Here is a 21,358-nt window from a genome sequence, read left to right on the forward strand (position 1 = left end):
AAATTAATCCAACAATGAGTCAAAATTATATTTTCAGATTTCTGATTTTTACTCTCTAGGTCGAATCTGCTGTTGTGTGACTTGAGACTGAATTTACTCAGCTCCTCCTTCACACCAGAGATCCGCCCCTAGTCTTATTGATGCTAAGTGCTAACTGATAACAACAGTAGCCTGCTTTTGTTGTCAGAGAGAGAAAATCTACTGAATGAATTACTTTAGGAATTAGTAAATAACATCTGGATGGATGCATGTATATGTGGTAAAAGCTCTCCAGCATGTCAGGTATGTAGAGCTGTGATTTTAACTGAATCATGTTGCAAAACGAACCAACTGGAGTGTTTGTTCAATAACGACAATTTGCCAACTTTAGAAAACTGATTTTATTTAGTATTTTGAAAAGACGAGAGTGAAGAACAATATAATTATACACCAATACTTAAAATACAAATATACGCGTGACATATAAAAGTTTGAAACAGGCTGACCGATATAGAGACATAAATAATTTATATTATACATATTTTATATAGAAATATATTTTTTTGTTAAATATTTTGTTAAATGCATGCATGCGTGTGTATTTATATAATAATTATACACATTATGTGAACAGAAACTTTTATTTTGGATGCGATTAATTGTTAATTCAGTCTGCTTATTGCTTATTAGGTGTATTTCTTTCATCTTATGTTAGATTACTGATTAGTGTGGATATTAATTGATTATAACGTGTCTTGTTTCATCCTTATAATATCCTGGGTTACATAAAACTTAGCGACCTGGAGCTGTTTTATAAACTACTAATACATGACCATCAAAATGCTCTATATTTGATCAAAATTAAAGACACCAGAGGCCTGTAACATGATGGTAGTTAAACAAACTCAGGTTTATAGGATTAGTTTGAGTTGACAAAACCAAACCACTCCAATCCGGCTTTTTTGTTATCATGATGCTGATCATTAAATTTTTCTCTCAACTCAGACTTTGATCCTGAGTTTGTGGAGTTCGTGCACATGAATGCGTGACATCAGTGGCAAACAGTCAATCACATGCCTTGCAACAGAGAGAAAATGTGATTCACTTCTCGCAAGAGAGCCAGAGCTCGTTTGCTGAAGGTTAAGAGTTATATTAGTATATTAAGAATTGAAAAGCATTTACTCAAAAATATTCTTGTCAATGAAAGAGGACAAATAATTAAAAAAAATCTTGCTCTATCAGTGCATGGGAAACTTGTAAAGTTAGTTTATATATTTGATAATACAGTGATAGAGAGTCAAACATGTAAGGTCACATGTAGTCATTTTTAAATCTATTGATTCTACAGCTTATTCATATTACATATGAACTGTATATATAAATATTAATTTAAACTAAATGCTTAACAATAACTTAAATTCAAATTGCTTGTGTGTAATGGATTAATAATAACATAGATCATATAATAATTATAAAAATCATATTTAAATCATAAAATAATTCTAAGTAATTATCATTAAAGCCAGAAAATTTCATTATTACATTTTTTTATTATATGTTGACCCTTAATTTGGAGGAAGAGAAACTGGGGGAGTGACTTTGCTGCGTTGGATGTGTCAGTGTCACTTTGCTCACATCTGATTGGCCCAGTTTCGGTTTGAGATCTCTAACCCAGAACATAACCTGCCCCGGAGCAGGTTACCCATGGAGAGTAAGCTACTATGGCAATGAACACTGCTAAAAGCCAAGTCACTTTCATAGTACCTAAAACCCAGGATTGGCGCAAACTAATCTCAAATTTACATGGCTAGCCAGCTAATCCGGCTTTATGGTACAGGCCTCCGATGAGTTTGCAGTTGAAGTAATCCAGTATCAATTCAGCGACTTATCTTTGATTTTTCCAGATCTGGTCCTGTGGGTGTCAGTATCACACAGTGATCACAGTTCACACCTGCAGTGAAGCTCCTCCCACAACAATTCACCAGTAAATACTGGGAATATTCACAAGAGAAGGACAAACTCCAGGTGTAGCAGCTGAAATCTGTGTGACTGTTAAAGATGGAGTTTATTAAAGAGGAGAGTGAAGACATGAGTGATCCAGAATCATCCAGAATAAAATATGAAGAAACCGAGGAACAAATAGGTTGGTGTTCATTCTATATTCTTAATTGTTAACTGCTGGGAAACATTTGGGGGATACGTTATAGAGTAGTAATGCATCCTTCAAATCAACATAAAGTCTTTAGTTTTATCATATAAAAGATACAAACGCTGTACCGAGTCTTTCCGAAAACAGCCGAGCTCCTGGAGGCGTGTCCTGTGAGTGGAGCTAAAGAGTGAGGAAGCACGCACAGGCGCAGCTTTGGATTATTTGGAAAAGAGCTGTGTGTCCTAATTCAGGGGCTGCAGCCTTCGAAGTGCATGAAAGGGGCGGAGCTTTTAAATGGAGGATGGTCTAACTGAGGTCCAGGGTTGCCAGGTCTGCGCAACAAAACCAAACCAAAAGTTGCGTAATCACGACAACAGTTATGGACCATTCATATTTTATCTTGAGCATTGCAGCTTTACAATTGTCTTTCCTGTTACAAATAGTGGTGGTCGAACACGGAAACACTCTCCGTAAGTAGAATAGGGAAGGTGTAGGACATTCAGCGTAAGCGTTTTGAAGAATGTGGAAACGGGAAGTACATTCAAGGCGATATTTTGTGTTTATAAAGCAATACGATCTTTTAATTAGATAAGACCCTTATTCCTCGTCTGATATCGTTTAAAGCCATTTGAAGCTGCACTGAAACTGCAATTTGGACCTTCAACCTGTTGGTAGCCGTTGAAATTCACTATATGGAGAAAAATCCTGGAATGTTTTCCTCAAAAACCTTAATTTCTTTTCGACTGATGAAAGAAAGACATGAACATCTTGGATGACATTAGGGTGAGTAAAATATCAGAAAAAGTTTATTTAAAAGTGGACTAATCCTTTAAGAAATGAACAAGGTTAACTAATAGCTAATAACTAATAATGATATAAAAGATACATTGTACAGTTTAACTATACTTGTTTTACCTGTTCATATGGTCCGGTGTCCCGTGGGTGTCGCCATTAAAGCATGTCAAAAACTAATAGAAAGTCATAAAACTTTTCTGCATCCATTTCCCTTTTTAAACTCAGAAACATCAGCTGTCACTCATCTGCTAGGCCATGTCATGACGCTCGGCTCATTGTTGCCAAGTCTAAAATTGTGATACTTTTACACTTTTGCTGTGATTATGCAACTTTTGGTATGGTTTTGTTGCGCATACCTGGCAACCCTGAACCTCAGTTAGACCTTCCTCGACTTCAAAGCCTGCCCCTTTCATGCACATCGAAGGCTGCAGACCCTGAATTGGGACACAGCTAATGACAGAACTAACGTTTAGCACATTAAAGATCGGATACTCTGTTGCTTTCTTCTGTTAAATCAGTTTTAATAATATAATACATAACATAATATTTTCATTACAGACTGGATGGACATGAAATCGCAAAAACATGAACTGAATGAAGCAGAGGAGGAAAAGCAGTGCATCAAAACTCAAAGAACAAAAGATAATAAGCCGTACACCTGCCCTCAGTGTGGAAAGAATTTAAGTTGCAAAGGAAGCCTAAAGACACACTTAAGAATTCACACTGGAGAGAAACTGTATACATGCTCTCAGTGTGGAAAGAGTTTTTCTCAATTATCAGGTCTCAGTTATCATCTACGCATTCATTCTGAAGAAAAACCATTCAGCTGTGATCAGTGTGGGAAAAGTTTCAGAAGTAAACATGATCTCGGTCATCATCTGCTCCGTCACTCTGGAAAAACATTTAACTGTGATCAGTGTGGTAAAGATTTTATTTCATCATCATATCTAAAACGACACCTGAAAGTTCATTCAGATGAGAGGCCTTATGTGTGTTCTTTCTGTGGAAAGAGTTTTTCATTGCGGCGCAGCTTTAGAGAGCACCAGAAAACACATAATGAAGTGAAAGATCATGTGTGTTGTGACTGTGGGAAGAGCTTTACGAGAGCTACCGGTCTGAAACAGCACCAAAGAATTCATACTGGAGAAAAACCTTACAAGTGCTCATATTGTGACAAGAGTTTCGCTCGGTCTGGACACCTGAAAACACACGAGCGAACTCACACTGGAGGGAAGTCGTACTACTGTACTCAGTGTGGGAAAACGCTTGATAAACATGTAAAACTCAGCACTCATATGAAAATATGTAGCAAGTGAAAAATACTTTTTTTATGTTAAATACATTCAACTAAATAGTGTGAGATAAAATATGGAGTTTGTCCTAAATGCACAGTATCATCTAGTTTAATTTTTTCAATTTGGCAAAAAGCTTGGAAAATGATAAAGACTAAAATGTTGAAGCTTCACCAGTAAACAGCACTTTTAGATGCTAAATAGGTGAAAGTGAAAGCCAAGTGTGGTAAAACATACTTCGAATTTGTCTGCTGCATTTAAACCATCCAAGTAAATTCATACACATAGTAAGTAGTGAATAGTGATCACACACAAACACCTGGAGCAGTGGGCAGCCATTCACGACAGCGTCCAGGGAACGATTGGGCACTTCAGTCATTTCCTGTGGGTATTTAGACTCAACCTGCAACTGTTTGGGTTAACAGTCTGACTCTAAAAAGCCGCCTTTCCACTGCACACGACATTCGCATCCGATTGTCGCATTTCGCCCCCTAGCGGCAGTCGCACGGAACTTAGAAATTGGTAGTGAAGCAACCGTTACCCTCGGCTTATTCCAACCCAAGCAACCACCATGGTAAACTGAACGATTTTAATGAATGTAACGTTAATGCATGTATGAATATATCCATACAAAGCAAATGACCCTCAATACATTTGAAATAAAAACATACTAGTAGATTTTATAGAGCTTCAACGTAAAAATTTATTTAATAATCATAAAATATCTTTTTTTGTTTTACATAATTATTGATAACCACCATTTTAAAGAAATAGTGTTTATATAATAACGTTAAAGTGTTAAAATATTGGTAATTCTAACTTCGTGCTCATCGTTTTGACTAGAGTACATCATATCCGGTCGGCCGGTCGCATACGGTCTAGCCGCAGAAGTTCAAATATTTCAACGCATCTGAAGCTCAAATCGGATCCGAAATTTCCGCATTCGCATATGATCGGAACTCCACGCAGCCCCCGTACTACTCTCCATTGGAAACGAATGACTTCCGGTCCAACGGCTGTCGTTTGTCGTGTGCAGTGGAAAGGCGGCTTAACCATTATGCCACGACTGCCCCAAGGTCTTTCTAGAATTAGATGTATTCAAGTCATTTACTTATTGACTAAGTGTACTATTGTATTCTGAAACAAATACATCCCGTCTTGATTTATTGTATGGATTATATAGTTTTAATCACATTAATGAGTTTAATCTTTCTAACAGTGATAAATATATTTGAGATGTACAGTATTATTGTAAATAGGGTTGCCACCCGTCCCGTGAAATACGGAATCGTCCCGTATTTACAGCCAAAATGACGCGTCCCGTATCAAATCAATACGGGACGCGATTTGTCCCGTATTTTACATAGGTCCACATTATGCAGCATCCCATGCAAATCACCCCACCCGCATTGTGTGAAGGTGAAGACACGTCCTATTCTGCCCCTGATTGGGTAATACTCGCTGCCATCATGGTTTGATTGGTTCCAATCAGAGTCAGAGGAGGGCGGGACGCCGCCTCGCCGGTTCTCTCCTGAGGCAGATAGTGTAATGTTTTTTTGTTTTTGTTTGTTTTTTTATCACCTCAAGTTTTTGATTGATAACGTTAGATTTCATATGCTGCCTATTAAGAAATAATGTTAATAATGTACATTAATCATGTTATGGTATGATTTGTTTATTAAGGTTAAGTTGTACAGTCACATAAGCATTACTCTAATAAGAGATATATTTAATACATATTTAATCAAAATATAGTACCTATGTGAATAAAATAAACAACTAGTTATGCTTAACCAATTTAAATAATTGCATCATTCAATACTATAGAATTAACAATAGACAATATAAAAATGGAATAAATAAATACATAAATATATTTACTTAATAAAAATGTTGTTAAGTGTTTTACTTAAATAAGAAATGTTTGTAGATATATCATTTCCAGTTATTTAGGTGTGGTTTCACTGTTTGGATGGTGTTACTGCAAACAATGACAAATATTTTAGCCAAAATCTTTGTTCACAACAAATGACAATTTACAATTTGTTTAATTTATAATTACTATGTTATGGATCTGTTAATTTAATAAGTTAATAAAATATGGTTCACATCTCACAAGTTCCTCCAAAAGCTTATTTTTTGTGGTCTCAGTCACACTTTGTTGGCCTATGTTTATTATTGTCATAGCTGTGTATTCAATATGACCACTTAAGTTGTGATAGTGAGAGACTGAGTGCATCTGTTCACACTGATTTCAATAGCAGATATCTTATTATAATGTCCATTGGTATCAATCTTAATATTTTTTATGAAAATATGTTTTAAGTTATGATATACCACCACTGGCACGCCATCGGGACTGTGGTCATCGTGGCCCCATGGGGTGTGGCCCCCACTGCGGCAGGCGTCCCTTATTTTTCTGTATTGAAGGTGGCAACCCTAATTGTAAAGTAAACTCGAATGATCAGTTTTTGTATCATACAAAGAGGTTGGAGTTCATTTTTATGAAGTTTGCATTATTGACTGCTTATGAACAATAAAGTACTAAAGCTTCAGTTCAGCAAAGATGTGAATGAAGGGCAAATGAAAAAAGTGGAAACTTTTTTTTTTTTTTTTTTTTTGAAAAGATACAAATCATTGTCAGGTAATTAGCAAAATAAGAATATGCACTTCAATTAGTTTTTATAACGAATGCCTTATGTAATTTTTCTACCAAAAAAAATAATCCAACAATTAGTCAAAATGATATTTTCAGATATCTGAATTTTACCCACTCCTAGTCGAATCTGCTGTTGTGCGACTTGAGACTGAATTTACTCAGCTCCTCGCTCACACCAGAGACCCGCCCCTAGTCTTGTTGATGCTAACTGCTAACAACAGTAGTCTGTTTTTGTTGTCAGAGAGAGAGAGAAAAATATACTGGATGAATCAGGAATTATTAAATCACATCTGGGTGCATTCATATGTGGTAAAAGATTTCCAGCATGTCAGGTATGTGGCGATGTGATTTTAATTGAATCATGTTGCAAAACGAACCAACTGAAGTGTTTGTTCAATAATGACTGTTCATAACTACGGAGCCACGGACATGACATGAAAGGAAAAAATAGTAGGCCAAATCATGCGCACGATTTATATAAATATATTATCTTGCATGTCATGTGCGGGGCTCCGTACATAACCACAAACTTTAGCAAACTTATTTTTTTTCACACACACACACACACACACACACACACACACACACACATATATATATTCATATATATATCAATATTTTTTTTTTCTTAAATACATGCACGTTTATACATAAATACACACAATATACACAGATGCAATTATTCGTAATTAATCATTTCAGCCTGCATATTGTTTATTCGTTGGATTTCTTTCATCTTATAATAGGTTTCTGATTAGTTTAGATATTAATTAAATATAACGTGTCCTGTTTCATCCTTACAATATTCTGGGTTTCATAAAAATTAGCAACCTTGAGCTGTTTTAGAAACTACTGATGGGTGACCATCAAAAATCATTTACATTTGAACTTAATTAAAAACACCATCCCCCAGTTTCAAAGACAGGGCTTAAGATTGTCCCACATTAAAATGCATGTTTTAGCTGTTTTAACTGAAAGTAACTTGCACTGTCATGTCTTAAAAGATGTCTGTGCCATTTTTTTTTTTTTTTTTTTTTTTTTGTCTGAAGATGCACTCTGGTAATGTTTGTTTTTTTTTTTCTAGAAAATGCTTATAAAAGCTACTTAAATGCCCTAATAGAAATAAGGCCTAATCCTGGTTTACATTTACATTTAATCATTTAGCAGATGCTTTTATCCAAAGCGACTTACAAATGAGAACAGTAGAATCAATCAAATCAACATGAGAACAACAGTATGTAAGGGCTGTGTGAAGTCACAGTTTATGACAGTAAAGTGCTCATAGCAAGGATTTTTTTTTTTAATCAATACACAAATAGATTGAATGAAAATAGAAATCAAGGTAAGTGCTACTATTACTGGGTCAAGTGCTGATTAAAAGATACATCTTTAGCATTTTTTTGAAAGTGGCTAGAGATTCAGCTGCTCGGATAGAGCGTGGCAGGTCATTCCACCAGCCAGGAACAGACCTGGAGAAGGTTTGTGAGTGATTTTGTGCCCCTTTGTGATGACACCACAAGGCGCCGTTCACTTGCAGAACGCAAGTTTCTGGAGGGCGCATAAGTCTGAAGTAGTGAGTTAAGGTATAGCGGTGCAGAGCCAGCGGTCGTTCTGTAGCCAAACATCAGAGCCTTGAATTGGATGCGAGCAGCTACTGGCAGCCAATGCAGACTGATGAAGAGAGGAGTGACGTGCGTTCTCTTCGGCTCGTTGAAGACCAGTCTTGCTGCAGCATTCTGGATCAGTTGAAGAGGCTTGACAGTGCATGCTGGAAGGCCAGCTAAGAGAGCATTACAATAGTCCAGTCTGGATAGAACAAGAGCTTGGACAAGAATTTGTGTGGAATGCTCGGATAGGAAGGGTCTAATCTTCCTGATGTTGTACAAGGCAAATCTGCACGACCGGGCCGTTGTAGCAACATGATCTGTGAAGCTTAAGCAATCATCCATCACCACTCTAAGGTTCCTGGCTGTCCTGGAAGGAGTAATGGTCAACGACCCAAGTTGAATTGAAAGGATATGACGAAGTGTTGGGTTGGCACCGACCACAAGCAGTTACGTTTTTACAAGGTTGAGTTGAAAGTGGTGGTCCTTCATCCAGGCAGAAATGGCTGTCAGGCAGGCTGCAATACGACCAGCAACCGTTGGATCATCTGGTTGGAATGAGAGGTAGAGTTTTGTGTCATCAGCATAACAGTGATAGGAGAAACCATGATCCTGAATGACAGATCCTAGTGATGACATGTAGATGGAGAAGAGACGTGGTCCAAGCACTGAGCCCTGAGGTACCCCAGTAGCAAGATGATGTGACTTGGACACCTCACCTCTCCAAGATACCCTGAAGGACCTACCTGAGAGGTAAGACTTGAACCACTGGAGTGTGGTTCCCGAGATGCCCATCGACATGAGTGTTGACAGGAGGATCTGGTGGTTAACGGTGTCAAAAGTAGCAGACAGATCCAGTAAGATGAGTACTGATGATTTTGAAGTCGCTCGTGCCAGTCTCAGGGCTTCAGTGACTGAGAGCAAGGCAGTCTCAGTTGAGTGGCCACTCTTGAAACCAGATTGGTGGTTATCAAGGAGGTTGTTCTGTGTGAGATAAGTAGACAGTTGGTTGAATACAACTCTCTCCAGTGTCTTAGCAATGAAAGGAAGAATCCCGGTCTGTAGTTTTCTAAAAGTGCTGGATTCAGAGTGGGTTTTTTAAGCAGTAGGGTAATCCTAGCCTGCTTAAAAGCTGTGGGAAATGTTCCAGTGTGAAGGGAAGAATTGATAATGTGAGTGAGTGCAGGCAGAGTTGAGGAGGAGATAGCCTGAAGAAGAGGAGTGGGGATAGGGTCTAGCAGACGGGTAGTAGGGTGATTTGGAGAGGATTAGTTTTGAAACATCTGCCTTGGAGAGCATGGAGAAGGAGGAGAGGGTTTGTGTGTTTTCCGCTAAGATGTTATTGTCAGTGTGTGGTGTGGAGAATTGGCTGCTGATGGATGTTATTTTCTGTTTGAAGAATGTGGCAAAGTCATCAGCTGTAAGGGCTGATGTGGGAGGGAGGGGAGGAGGGCAAAGAAGAGAAGAAAAGGTTTTGAAAAGTGTGTGGGAATCAGTCAAATTGTTTATTTTAGTGTGATAGTATGTGATTTTAGCATTGGAGACATCAGTAAAGAAAGAAGAAAGGAGTGACTGATATAAGCTAAGGTCAGTAGGATCTTTAGATTTACACCACTTCCTCTCTGCAGCCCTGAGTCTCGACCGATGCTCACGGAGAACATCAGAGAGCCAGGGGGCAGAGGGGGTGACGCGGGCTGGTCTGGTTAAAAGGGGGCAGAAGTTATCTAAGCAAGATATTAGAATGGTGCAAAGAGTGTCATTAGCATTGTTAGTGTCCAGTGATGAGAACTGGTTAGGTGGAGGAAGTGTGGATGGGACCAAAGAGGATAGTTGAGATGGTGAGAGGGAGCATAGGTTTTGCTGAAAAGTAACATGTGGTGGAGTGTGTGTTGAGTTAGGGGTCAGGTTGAGATTAAAAGTGATGAGAAAGTGGTCTGAGGTGTGTAGTGGAGTAACCAGTGCATTGTCGGTGGAGCCACAGCGTGTGTAGATGAGGTCCAATTGATTACCTGATTTGTGGGTAGCTGAGGTAGCCACTCGCTTGAGATCGAATGAGGCAAGCAGAGTGTGGAAGTCAGCAGCCTGAGGTTTGTTTAGATGGATGTTGAAATCTCCAAGTACTAGCAGAGGAGTACCATCCTCAGGGAAGGAAGAGAGTAACACATCCAACTCCTCCAAGAAGTTACCTAGCTGACCTGGGCGACGATAAACCACTACAACATGGATTTTAGCAGGGTAGGTGATGGTAATTGCATGTGATTCAAATGAGCAATTGTCACAGAGAGATGGTAAAGGATTGACCTTCCATTCACTGGACATCAGCAGACCAGTACCACCACCCCTCCCAATCTGGCGTGAGGTGTGAGAGAAAGTGAAATTAGAGGAGAGGGCTGCTGGTGTAGCAGTGTTCTCTGGTTTGATCCATGTCTTAGTCAGAGCCATAAGATGGAAATCTGAATAAGTAGCAATAGCATTAATGAAGTCTGCTTTGTTTACAGCAGATTGACAGTTCCAGAGCCCAATAGAAATAGAATATTATGTACTAGATGACATGGATAAACTACGCAGGTTGTTATGGTTACACTGCCTCCAACGTGTAGCACGTGATTTACGAGTGTTAGTAATAGTGGAAATTTGAAAGCACATATCAAACAGATCAAAAGACAGACAAGAACACACTGTATAAAGAGGAAAGGAAAAAGAAAAGTGCAATACTCAAGTGCCTTGCCGGTGTCGTTGCTTGGTTGAGTTGCACAGGTAGAGTCGATCGTCTTTACACTCTTCGGTCTTCACACGAGGGCTGCCGCGTCCGCTGCCATGGTAGACTTACACAGTTATACCAACTAGTTACAATGCTAGTTAATTCAGCAGGCCACGCCTTGCTGACTCGAGAACACACGCGATTTGCAACGCTACCACAGTAAACACACTTCCTAGCAACTACATAGCACTAAAGTCAAACTAGAAACAACACAAAACAAAACACTGACAGTACGCAGATCTCCTTGTAGCTTGAATGATTCTCTCTAATAAATGCTAAATTACAATTGTTTAAATACTAAACTGGCTTTGGCCACGGCTTGCTGACTCAGAGTGAAATGAGAACGCGATTTGCAACGCTACCACAGTAAACACACTTCCTAGCAACTACACAGCACTAAAGTCAAACTAGAAACAACACAAAACACTTACAGTACGCAGATCTCCTTGTAGCTTGAATGATTCTCTCTAATGAATGCTAAATTACAATTGTTTAAATACTAAACTGGCTTTGGCCATGCCTTGCTGACTCAGAGTGAAACGAGAACAAACTACAGGCTAAGCCCTGTATGTGAAACTGGGCCCATGTTAAAGAAATCAAGTATCAATTCAGTAACTTATTTAATTTTTCAAGATCTGTTCCTGTGGGCTTCAGTATCACACAGTGATCACAGTTCACACCTGCAGTGAAGCTCCTCCCACAACAATTCACCAATAAATATTAGGAATATTCACATCATCCTACAGGAGAAGGACAAACTCCAGGTGTAGCAGCTGAAATCTGTGTGAAGATGGAGTTTATTAAAGAAGAGACTGAAGACATGAGTGATCCAGAACAATCCAGAGTAAAACATGAAGAAACTGAGGAACAAATAGGTTAGTGTTCATTCTTGATTCTGTATTGTTGACTGCTGAGGAACATTAAAGGGAGGGGGTGGTATCACACACAGTGTCTGCGAATCTCATGTTAATCTTGAGTAGTAATAGAGTAGTAGTGCATCCTTCATATCACCATAAAGTCTTTAGTTTTATAATGTAAAAGATACATACGCTGTACCGAGTCTTTCCGAAAACAGCTGAGCTCCTGGAGGCATGTCCTGTGAGTGGACCTAAAGAGTGACGAGCACGCACAGGCGCAGCTTTGGATTATTCGGAAAAGAGCTGTGTGTCCCAATTCGGGGGCTGCAGCCTTTGAAGTGCATGAAAGGGGGCGGGGCTTTTGAGCGGAAGATGGTCTAACTAGCACTTTATTCAATGGATTGCTTAAAATCAAGCAGCTTTACAGTATTAAACAGTGTTAGTGCCTCATTTTTTAAAAAGCACAACTTCATTTTGTACTATAAAGCGGCTATCCAGTGTGTTCATGATTTCACCCGCGGAGCTCTTACCGCAACAAAATCTACAGGCGAAATGAGTCAGAGACGTGCCCACGCGAGTGAAGGCGAAGCCTCAGCGCACACCTCCTGTTACGTTATCGTCACTGACCAATGGTAGTATGAAGGTGTTTTGGTGCTGGAACGAACTTTTCCTGAAAGCCGTTTCAAACTTCCAAAAAACACAAAACGAACTTCGTTTGGGCCTGATTTTGTTCAAAATGATGTCACATCAGTTCTTTCATCGATTTCGTTTGAAGTATACCGGGGCCTTTATGCAACTTTTGGTATGGTTTTGTTGATCATACCTGGCAACCCTCAACCTCAGTTAGACCTTCCTCGACTCCAAAGCCTGCCCCTTTCACGCACTTCGAAGGCTGCAGACCCTGAATTGGGACACAGCTAATGACAGAACTAACATTTAGCACATTAGAGTTTGGATACTCTGTTGCTTTCTACTGTTAAATCAGTTTTAACCACATAATATTTTCATTACAGACTGGATGGAGATCAAACCGCAAAAACATGAACTGAATGAAGCAGAGGAGGAAAAGCAGAGCATCAATACTCAAAGAACAAAAGATAATAAGCCGTACACCTGCCCTCAGTGTGGAAAGAGTTTAAGTTGCAAAGGAAGCCTAAAGACACACTTAAGAATTCACACTGGAGAGAAACTGCATACATGCTCTCAGTGTGGAAAGAGTTTTTCTCAATTATCAGGTCTCAGTTATCATCTACGCATTCATTCTGGAGAAAAACCATTCAGCTGTGATCAGTGTGGGAAAAGTTTCAGAAGTAAACATGATCTCGGTTATCATCTGCTCCGTCACTCTGGAAAAACATTTAACTGTGATCAGTGTGGTAAAGATTTTATTTCATCATCAGATCTAAAACGACACCTGAAAGTTCATTCAGATGAGAAGCCTTATGTGTGTTCTCTCTGTGGAAAGAGTTTTTCATTGCGGCGCAGCTTTAGAGAGCACCAGAAAACACATAATGAAGTGAAAGATCATGTGTGTTGTGACTGTGGGAAAAGCTTTACGAGAGCTACCGGTCTGAAACGGCACCAAAGAATTCATACTGGAGAAAAACCTTACAAGTGCTCATATTGTGACAAGAGTTTTGCTCGGTCTGGACAGCTGAAATCACATGAGCGAGTTCATACTGGAGAGAAACCTTACAAGTGCTCACATTGTGACAAGAGTTTTTCTCTGTCTGGACAGCTGAAATCACATGAGCGAACTCATACTGGAGAGAAGCTGTACCGCTGTACTCAGTGTGGGAAAAGGCTTGATAAACATGTAAAACTCAGCACTCATATGAAAATATGTTGCAAGTGAGAAATACTTTTATGTCAAATACATTCAACTAAATAGTGTGAGATAAAATATGGAGTTTGTCCTAAATGCAAAAGAATAAAAAGTTGAAGCTTCACCAGTCAACAGCACTTTAAGGTGCTAAATCGGTGAAAGTGAAAGACAAGTGTGGTAAAACATACTTGGACTTTGTCAGCTGCATTTAAACCATCCAAGTTAATTCATACACATAATAAGTAGTGAATAGTGATCACACACAAACACCTGGAGCAGTGGGCAGCCATTCACAGCAGCGTTCAGGGAGCGATTGGGCACTTCAGTCATTTCCTGTGGGTACTTAGACTTAACCTGCAACCGTTTGGGTTAACAGTCTGACTCTAACCATTGGGCCACGACTGCCCCAAGGTCTTTCTTGAATTAGATCTATTCATGTCATTTACTTATAGACTAAGTGTACTAGATTGTGTTCTGAAACAAATACATCTCGTCTTGATTTATTGAATGGATTATATAGTTTTAATCACATTAATGAGTTTAATCTTTCTAACAGTAATAAATAAGTTTGAGATGTACAGTATTATTGTAAAATAAACTCAGATGATCAGGTTTTGTATCATACAAAGGTTGGAGATTTTCAACATTGGCAGATAATTTGCAAAAATGAGAAAAATGCACAATTTTTTATTTTTTTTTTTACTCAGGAAACAAGACTAAACCCTTATGTATTTTTTTACCTGAAAATTAAACAACTAGTCAAAATGATATTTTTAGATATACTCCTAGTCGAATCTGCTGTTGTGTGACTTGATACCGAATTTACTCGGTTCCTCGCTCACACCAGAGACCCGCCCCTAGTCTTGCTAAGTGCTAACTGCTAATAACAGTAGCCTGCTTTTGTTGTCAGAGAGAGAAAATCAACTGAATGAATTACTTCAGAAACTATGAAATAACATCTGGATGCATTCATATGTGGAAAAAGCTCTCCAGCATGTCAGGTATGTAGCGCTGTGATTTTAACTGAATCATGTTGCAAAACGGACCATCTGGAGTGTTTGTTCAATAACGACAATTTGCTCATAACCGCAAACTTTAGCAAACTGATTTTATTTAATATTTTGAAAAGACGAGAGTGAAGAACAATATAATTATATACCAAAACTTAAAATACAAATAAACGCGTGACATACAAGTTTGAAACAGGGTGACTTATGGCCGATATAAATACATAAATAATATATATACTTCATATATATATTTTTTTAATTTATATGAAATAAATTGTAAATATTTAATTTAAAAATGAATGTGTGCATATATATATATATATATATATATATATATATATATATATATATATATATAATACACACATAATTATTTAAGAAATATTTACATGTATACATGCATGTTTATATATTCATGATCATAAATAATTATTATAAATACAAATTTTATATAGAAATATGATTTTTGTTAAATATTTTGTTAAATACAAGCATGTGTGTGTATTTATATAACAAATATACACAGTATACAGATTATGTGAACAGAAACTTTTATTTTGGATGCGATTAATTGTTAATTCAATCTGCATATTGCTTATTAGGTGGATTTCTTTCATCTTATGTTAGATTACTGATTAATGTGGATATTAATTGATTAGAACATGTGTCTTGTTTCGTCCTTATAATATCCTGGGTTACATAGAACTGAGCAACCTGGAGCGGTTTTATAAACTACTAATACATGACCATTAAATTGCTCTATATTTGATCTAAATTAAAGACACCAGGGGCCTGTACCACAATGTTATTTGAACGAACTCAGGTTTATAGGATTAGTTTCGAGTTGACAAAACCAAACCACTCCAATCTGGTATCATGATGCTGATCATCAAATTTTTCTCTCAACTCAGGCTTTGATCCTGAGTTTGTGGAGTTCGTGCACATGAATGCGTGACATCAGTGACAAACAGTCAATCACATGCCTTACAACAGAGAGAAAATGTGATCACTTCTCGCAAGAGAGCCAGAGCTCTTTTGCTGAAGGTTAAGAGTTTAAAGTACATTAAGAATTTAAAAGCATTTACACTAAAAATTATTGTCAATGAAAGAGGACAAATAATAATAAAAAAAAAAATTCTTGCTCTATCAGTGCATGTGAAACTTGTAAAGTTAGTTCATGTAATTGATAATACAGTGATAGAGAGTCAAACATGTAAGGTCACATGTAGTCATTTTTAAATCTATTGATTCTACAGCTTATATTACATATGAACTGTAGATATAAATATTCATTTAAACTAAATGCTTAACAATAACTGTTAAATAAAATTGCTTGTGTGTAATGGATTAATATAGATCATATAATAATTATAAAAATCATATTTAAATCATAAAATAATTCTAAGTAATTATCATTAATGCCTGACAATTTCATTATTACTTTTTTTTTTTGTATTATATAGTGACCTTTAATTTGGAGGAAGAGAAACTGGGGGAGTGACTTTATTGCGTTAAGTGCATTTGCTCACATCTGATTGGCCTAGTTTCGGTTTGAGGTCTCTTACCCAGAACATAACCTGCCCCCGAGCAGGTTAGCCATGAAGCGCAATAGCGGTGATCAACACTGCTAAAAGCCAAGTCACTTTCATGGTACCTGCAACCTAGGATTGGCGCAAACTAATCTCAAACTTACCTGGCTAGCCCGCTAATCCGGCTTCATGGTACAGGCCGCGATGCTGTTAAAGTAATCCAGTATCAATTCAGTAACTTATCTTTGATTGTTCCAGATCTGTTCCTGTGGGTGTCAGTATCACACAGTGATCACAGTTCACACCTGCAGTGAAGCTCCTCCCATAACAATTCACCAATAAATACTGGGAGTATTCACAAGAGAAGGACAAACTCCAGGTGTAGCAGCTGAAATCTGTGTGAAGATGGAGTTTATTAAAGAGGAGATTGAAGACATGAGTGATCGAGAACCATCCAGAGTAAAACATGAAGAGACTGAGACACAAATAGGTTGGTGTCCATTCTTCATTCTTCATTGCTGATCATTTAAACATTTAGGTAACAAACCTTCATTTTAACAGATTGGATGATAAATGATAAAGAAAATTCATTTAAATGGTCATAATCTTGTATAGCTGTTGTCATTCAGATTTTAAATGGATTGCCAACAAGAAAATGACAACTGAACTTTGGCACATTAAAGATCTGATATTTGATATTTCTTTTGTAAATTCAGAGTTTTAACCACATAAAATATTTATTTTAGACTGGATGGAGTTTAAACCGCTAAAACATGAACTGAATGAAGCGGAGGAGGAAAAGCAGAGCATCAAAACTCAAAGAACAAAAGCTAATAAGCCGTACACCTGCACTCAGTGTGGAACGAGTTTCAGTCTAAAAGGAAACCTAAAGACACACATGAGAGTTCACACTGGAGAAAAACCGTTTACATGCACTCAGTGTGGAAAGAGTTTTTCTCAAGCATCAGGTCTCAGTTATCATCTACGCATTCACTCTGGAGAAAAACCATTTAACTGTGATCAGTGTGGTAAAAAATTTTCTTCATCATCACATTTAAAAGATCACCTAAAAGTTCATTCAGGTGAGAGGCCTTATGCGTGCTCCCTTTGTGGAAAGAGTTTTACATTGCTGCAGAGTTTTAAACTGCACCAGAAAAATCATAATGAAGTGAGAGATCATGTGTGTTTTGACTGTGGGAAGAGCTTTACGAGAGCTATTGGACTGGAACACCATCAAAGAACTCATACTGGAGAAAGACCTTATAAGTGCTCATATTGTGACAAGAGTTTCACTCAGTCTACACACCTGAAATCACATGAGCGAGATCATACTGGAGAGAAGCTGTACTACTGTACTCTGTGTGAGAAGAATTTCAGATGTAAAAAAGATCTCAATTATCATCTTCACATTCACTCTGGAGAAAAACCATTTAACTGTGATCAGTGTGGTAAAAAGTTCATTTCATCATCAAATCTAAAACAACACCTGAAGGTTCATTCAGATCAGAGGCCTTATGTGTGTTCTTTCTGTGGAAAGACTTTTTCAAGGATAAACAGTTTTAAACTGCACCAGAAAACCCATGATGAAGTGAAAGATCATGTGTGTTTGAAGTGTGGAAAGGGCTATATAAGAGCTACCGATCTGGAACAGCATCAAAAAATTCATACTGGAGAAAAACCTTACAAGTGCTCATCTTGTGACAAGAGTTTCACTCGGTTTGGACAACTGAAAATACATGAGCGAGTTCATACGGGAGAAAGACCTTACAATTGCTCATATTGTGACAAGAGTTTCGCTCATGTTGGAAACCTGAAATTACATGAGCGACTTCATACTGGAGAAAAACCTTACAAGTGCTCATATTGTGACAAGAGTTTTGCTAGTTCTGAAAGCCTGAAAACACATGAGCGACTTCATACTGGAGAGAAGCCACACCACTGTACTCAGTGTGAGAAGAGATTTAACCGTTTATCAAGCCTTCACAATCATATGAAAATATGTTGCAAGTGAGAATTTGTCAAATAAATTCAACTAACTAGTGTGAGATAAAATATGGAGTTTGTCCTAAATGCGCAGTATCATCTAGTTGAATTTTGTCAATTTGGTGACAAAATCTTTTTATTTTATTTTTTTTTATTATAAATGTTTTTAAATAAAGTCGTTTCTGTATTAATTTTTTCTGTCATGGTGGGTTTGTGTGCTAAATAGAAAGCGAAGTGTGGTAAAACGTACTTGAAATTTGTTCTCTGCATTTACAGTTGCGGTCAAAAGTTTACATACACCTTGTAGAATCATACAAAATGCTATTTATTTTTTATTTAGTACTGTCCTCAATAAGATATTGTTGTTTACATAAAGTCCACAAGACAAAAAAATAGCTGAATTTATAAAAACGACCCAGTTCAAAAGTTTTCATACACTTGATTCTGAATACTCTGTCGTTACAGGATGATCCATGACTTTTTATGTTTTGTTTGTTCTTGAGTCCCTTGTTTGTCCTGGGCAGATAAACTTAGGAAAAATCTCCGTGTCGTGAAAATTCTTCAGTTTTCCAGCATCTTTTGCATATTTGGAACCTTTCCAACCCTTCCCAATTAATCAAACAACTAGTCAAAATTATATTTTCATTATCTGAATTTTACCCATTCCTAGTCGAATCTGCTGTTGTGCGAATTGATACTGAATTTACTCAGCTCCTCGCTCACACCAGAGACCCGCCCCTAGTCTTGTTGATGCTAAGTGCTAACTGCTAACAACAGTAGTCTGCTTTTGTTGTCAGAGAGAGAGAGAAAATCAACTGGATGAATTACCTCAGGAATTAGTAAATAACATCTGGATGCATTCATATGTGGTAAAAGCTCTACATCATGTCAGGTATGTAGCGCTGAGATTTTAATTGAATCATGTTGCAAAAACTAACTCGAGTGTTTGTTAAATGTTTTTCATAACCACAAACTGATTTTATTTAATATTTTGAAAAGACGAGAGTGAAAATCAATGGAATTAAACGTAAAATACAAATAAACGCGTGACATACAAGTTTAATATTTCTGAATCAAGGCAAACCAGTAAAAAAAAGCGGAAGGCGGATTTCATAGATTACAAGGTAATACAAGTTCAACTGGTATTAACATGTAGGCTAGAAATAACATTGATTATTAATTTAGGTTGTATATGGATTGTCCCTTCTGTGTCATTGCAGGTTTACTCATGTCATTACCCAGGTGAAAAAAGTACAGTAAAATACACTTTATTTTAGTACACTTCCATAATGTACTTAAAGTGCTCTATCTTTCTGAACTTATTTTGTACTAAAAGCTGTACTTTAGTACTTCTTCATATAATCTTTAGAACATCTAAGTGTACTCAACTGTGCTATTTTGAGAATGAATTTGAACTAAAATGTGCTTTTAACATACTATCTCTGTATATAAAAAAATGTATTTAGTAACCTCTTGTAGTACACTTGAACCCATCTTTCATGCACTTTTAAATGTACTCATCAGACATAGGAAATACATTTAAGAATTATTTAAAATATAAGAATAATATATACAAAATGTATTCATAATGTTGTATGCATACATTATAAATACATTTTGTATATATTCATTATATATTAATCTTATATTTAAAATGCATCATAAGTCTATTTTCTATGTCTGTTAAGTATATTTAAAAGTGTATGAAAGATGGGTTTAAGTATACAAGTGGTAACTAAATACTTTTTTTAAAACAGAGATAGTATGTTAAAAGCACATTTTAGTTCAAATTCATGCTGTCTCAAATTAGCACTGTTGAGTACACTTATATGTTAAGATTATCTTAAGGAGTACTACTACTAAAGAAGAGCTTTTATTATATTAAGTAGGAAATAAGTGCACGAAAATAGAGCACTTTAAGTACATTATGGAAGTGTACTAAAAAGTGTTTTTTACTGCACTAAATATATCTAAACTGTGCTTTGTGGACACTATATTAAAAATTATACTATACTAAGTGCATATTAAATGCATTTGAAAACTTGAAGTATAAGCATATTTCACGATGTAATAAAGTTCATGTTTTAAGCTATTTGCAATATATTAAATTAAAATGGACCAATTTAAATACATTCAGTGCAATTTAAGTATTTCTTTAAATACATTTAAAATGTATTTTTAATACTTGTATTACAGTATATTTGAAGTATTGTTTTAATGTGCTTTATGTACTTTTCCAATACAATTTCAGGTCATTACAAATGCATTAGCATAACACTACTTGGTTTATTATAAAGCTGTTTTTATCTACACACACACATAGACACTTTGAAATCTAAAAAAAATTAATGCACTACATATTTACATAAGTGAATAAGAATTACAATGCAATTTTCTGAAAAAGTCACTGAAAAACAAAGTACAGAAGTGAAGTGAAGTGCATTTTTTTTAAACAAATTAAAGCATGCAAATGCCTGAACCAAACAAAGAAACAAATGAGTTTAAATGTCACATATTCATCTTCATGTGGAGGGTCACTTCTTTGAGCACAACTTGCATTTTCTGCAACTGAGGGCTTGTAATTCAGACACTGTACTATTTGAAGGCTGCTTTATTACAGGAATGTAAAAGGGAAAAAAGAATTTGTATAAAATTAACAAATGAATAACAGTTTTGCAACCATGATTGAATATACAGTGTTTTATAATTTGCATTGATATTCATTAGAATTTTGTTGACTTCTCAGTTTACCTTTTGACTATATCCTCATCAAGCTTGACATGAGTGTCCATTTTTATCCTCTTATCTGTCGTCATTATGCAGCACTCTGAGTTTCACTAAACATAAGATTAGAAGAAGCCCAACAACACCATTTACAGTGAGCAGAGTTCCAAAAGCCACACGAAAGAAAAACT

At 36.8% G+C, this 21,358-nt stretch overlaps 2 protein-coding genes across 3 annotated transcripts; both read left to right on the forward strand.

Annotated features, from left to right (window-relative positions):
* Positions 1-129: 129 nt before the first annotated feature.
* On the forward strand, positions 130-13,964 carry LOC137005184 (zinc finger protein 271-like). The gene is made up of 7 exons (XM_067366005.1): positions 130-282; positions 1,884-2,122; positions 3,482-4,235; positions 8,975-9,042; positions 10,107-10,180; positions 11,964-12,114; positions 13,110-13,964. Exons 2-7 carry the CDS (start codon positions 2,038-2,040, stop codon positions 13,949-13,951), a joined length of 1,974 nt encoding a protein of 657 aa, XP_067222106.1. The 5' UTR covers positions 130-282; positions 1,884-2,037; the 3' UTR covers positions 13,952-13,964.
* LOC137004335 (zinc finger protein 271-like) lies at positions 7,071-18,677 on the forward strand. Of its 2 annotated transcripts, none has more exons than XM_067364579.1 (3): positions 7,071-7,206; positions 16,719-16,950; positions 17,207-18,677. In XM_067364579.1, exons 2-3 carry the CDS (start codon positions 16,866-16,868, stop codon positions 18,469-18,471), a joined length of 1,350 nt encoding a protein of 449 aa, XP_067220680.1. In that variant the 5' UTR covers positions 7,071-7,206; positions 16,719-16,865; the 3' UTR covers positions 18,472-18,677. The 2 variants fall into 2 exon arrangements, with proteins under 2 accessions (XP_067220680.1, XP_067220679.1); XM_067364578.1 differs by lacking the exon at positions 7,071-7,206 and adding an exon at positions 14,782-14,922.
* The last annotated feature ends 2,681 nt before the right edge of the window (positions 18,678-21,358 follow it).

The sequence above is a fragment of the Chanodichthys erythropterus genome, chromosome 17 (genome assembly GCF_024489055.1).
Source record: "Chanodichthys erythropterus isolate Z2021 chromosome 17, ASM2448905v1, whole genome shotgun sequence".
In the NCBI taxonomy this organism is placed as follows: Eukaryota; Metazoa; Chordata; class Actinopteri; order Cypriniformes; family Xenocyprididae; genus Chanodichthys; species Chanodichthys erythropterus.

Coding starts and splice junctions, on each gene's coding strand:
- LOC137005184 (XM_067366005.1), top strand. CDS start 2,038: ATGGAGTTTATTAAAGAGGAGAGTGAAGACATGAGTGATCCAGAATCA. Junction 2,123..3,481: donor AGAAACCGAGGAACAAATAG/GTTGGTGTTCAT, acceptor TTTTCATTACAG/ACTGGATGGACATGAAATCG. Junction 12,115..13,109: donor AGAAACTGAGGAACAAATAG/GTTAGTGTTCAT, acceptor TTTTCATTACAG/ACTGGATGGAGATCAAACCG.
- LOC137004335 (XM_067364579.1), top strand. CDS start 16,866: ATGGAGTTTATTAAAGAGGAGATTGAAGACATGAGTGATCGAGAACCA. Junction 16,951..17,206: donor AGAGACTGAGACACAAATAG/GTTGGTGTCCAT, acceptor TATTTATTTTAG/ACTGGATGGAGTTTAAACCG.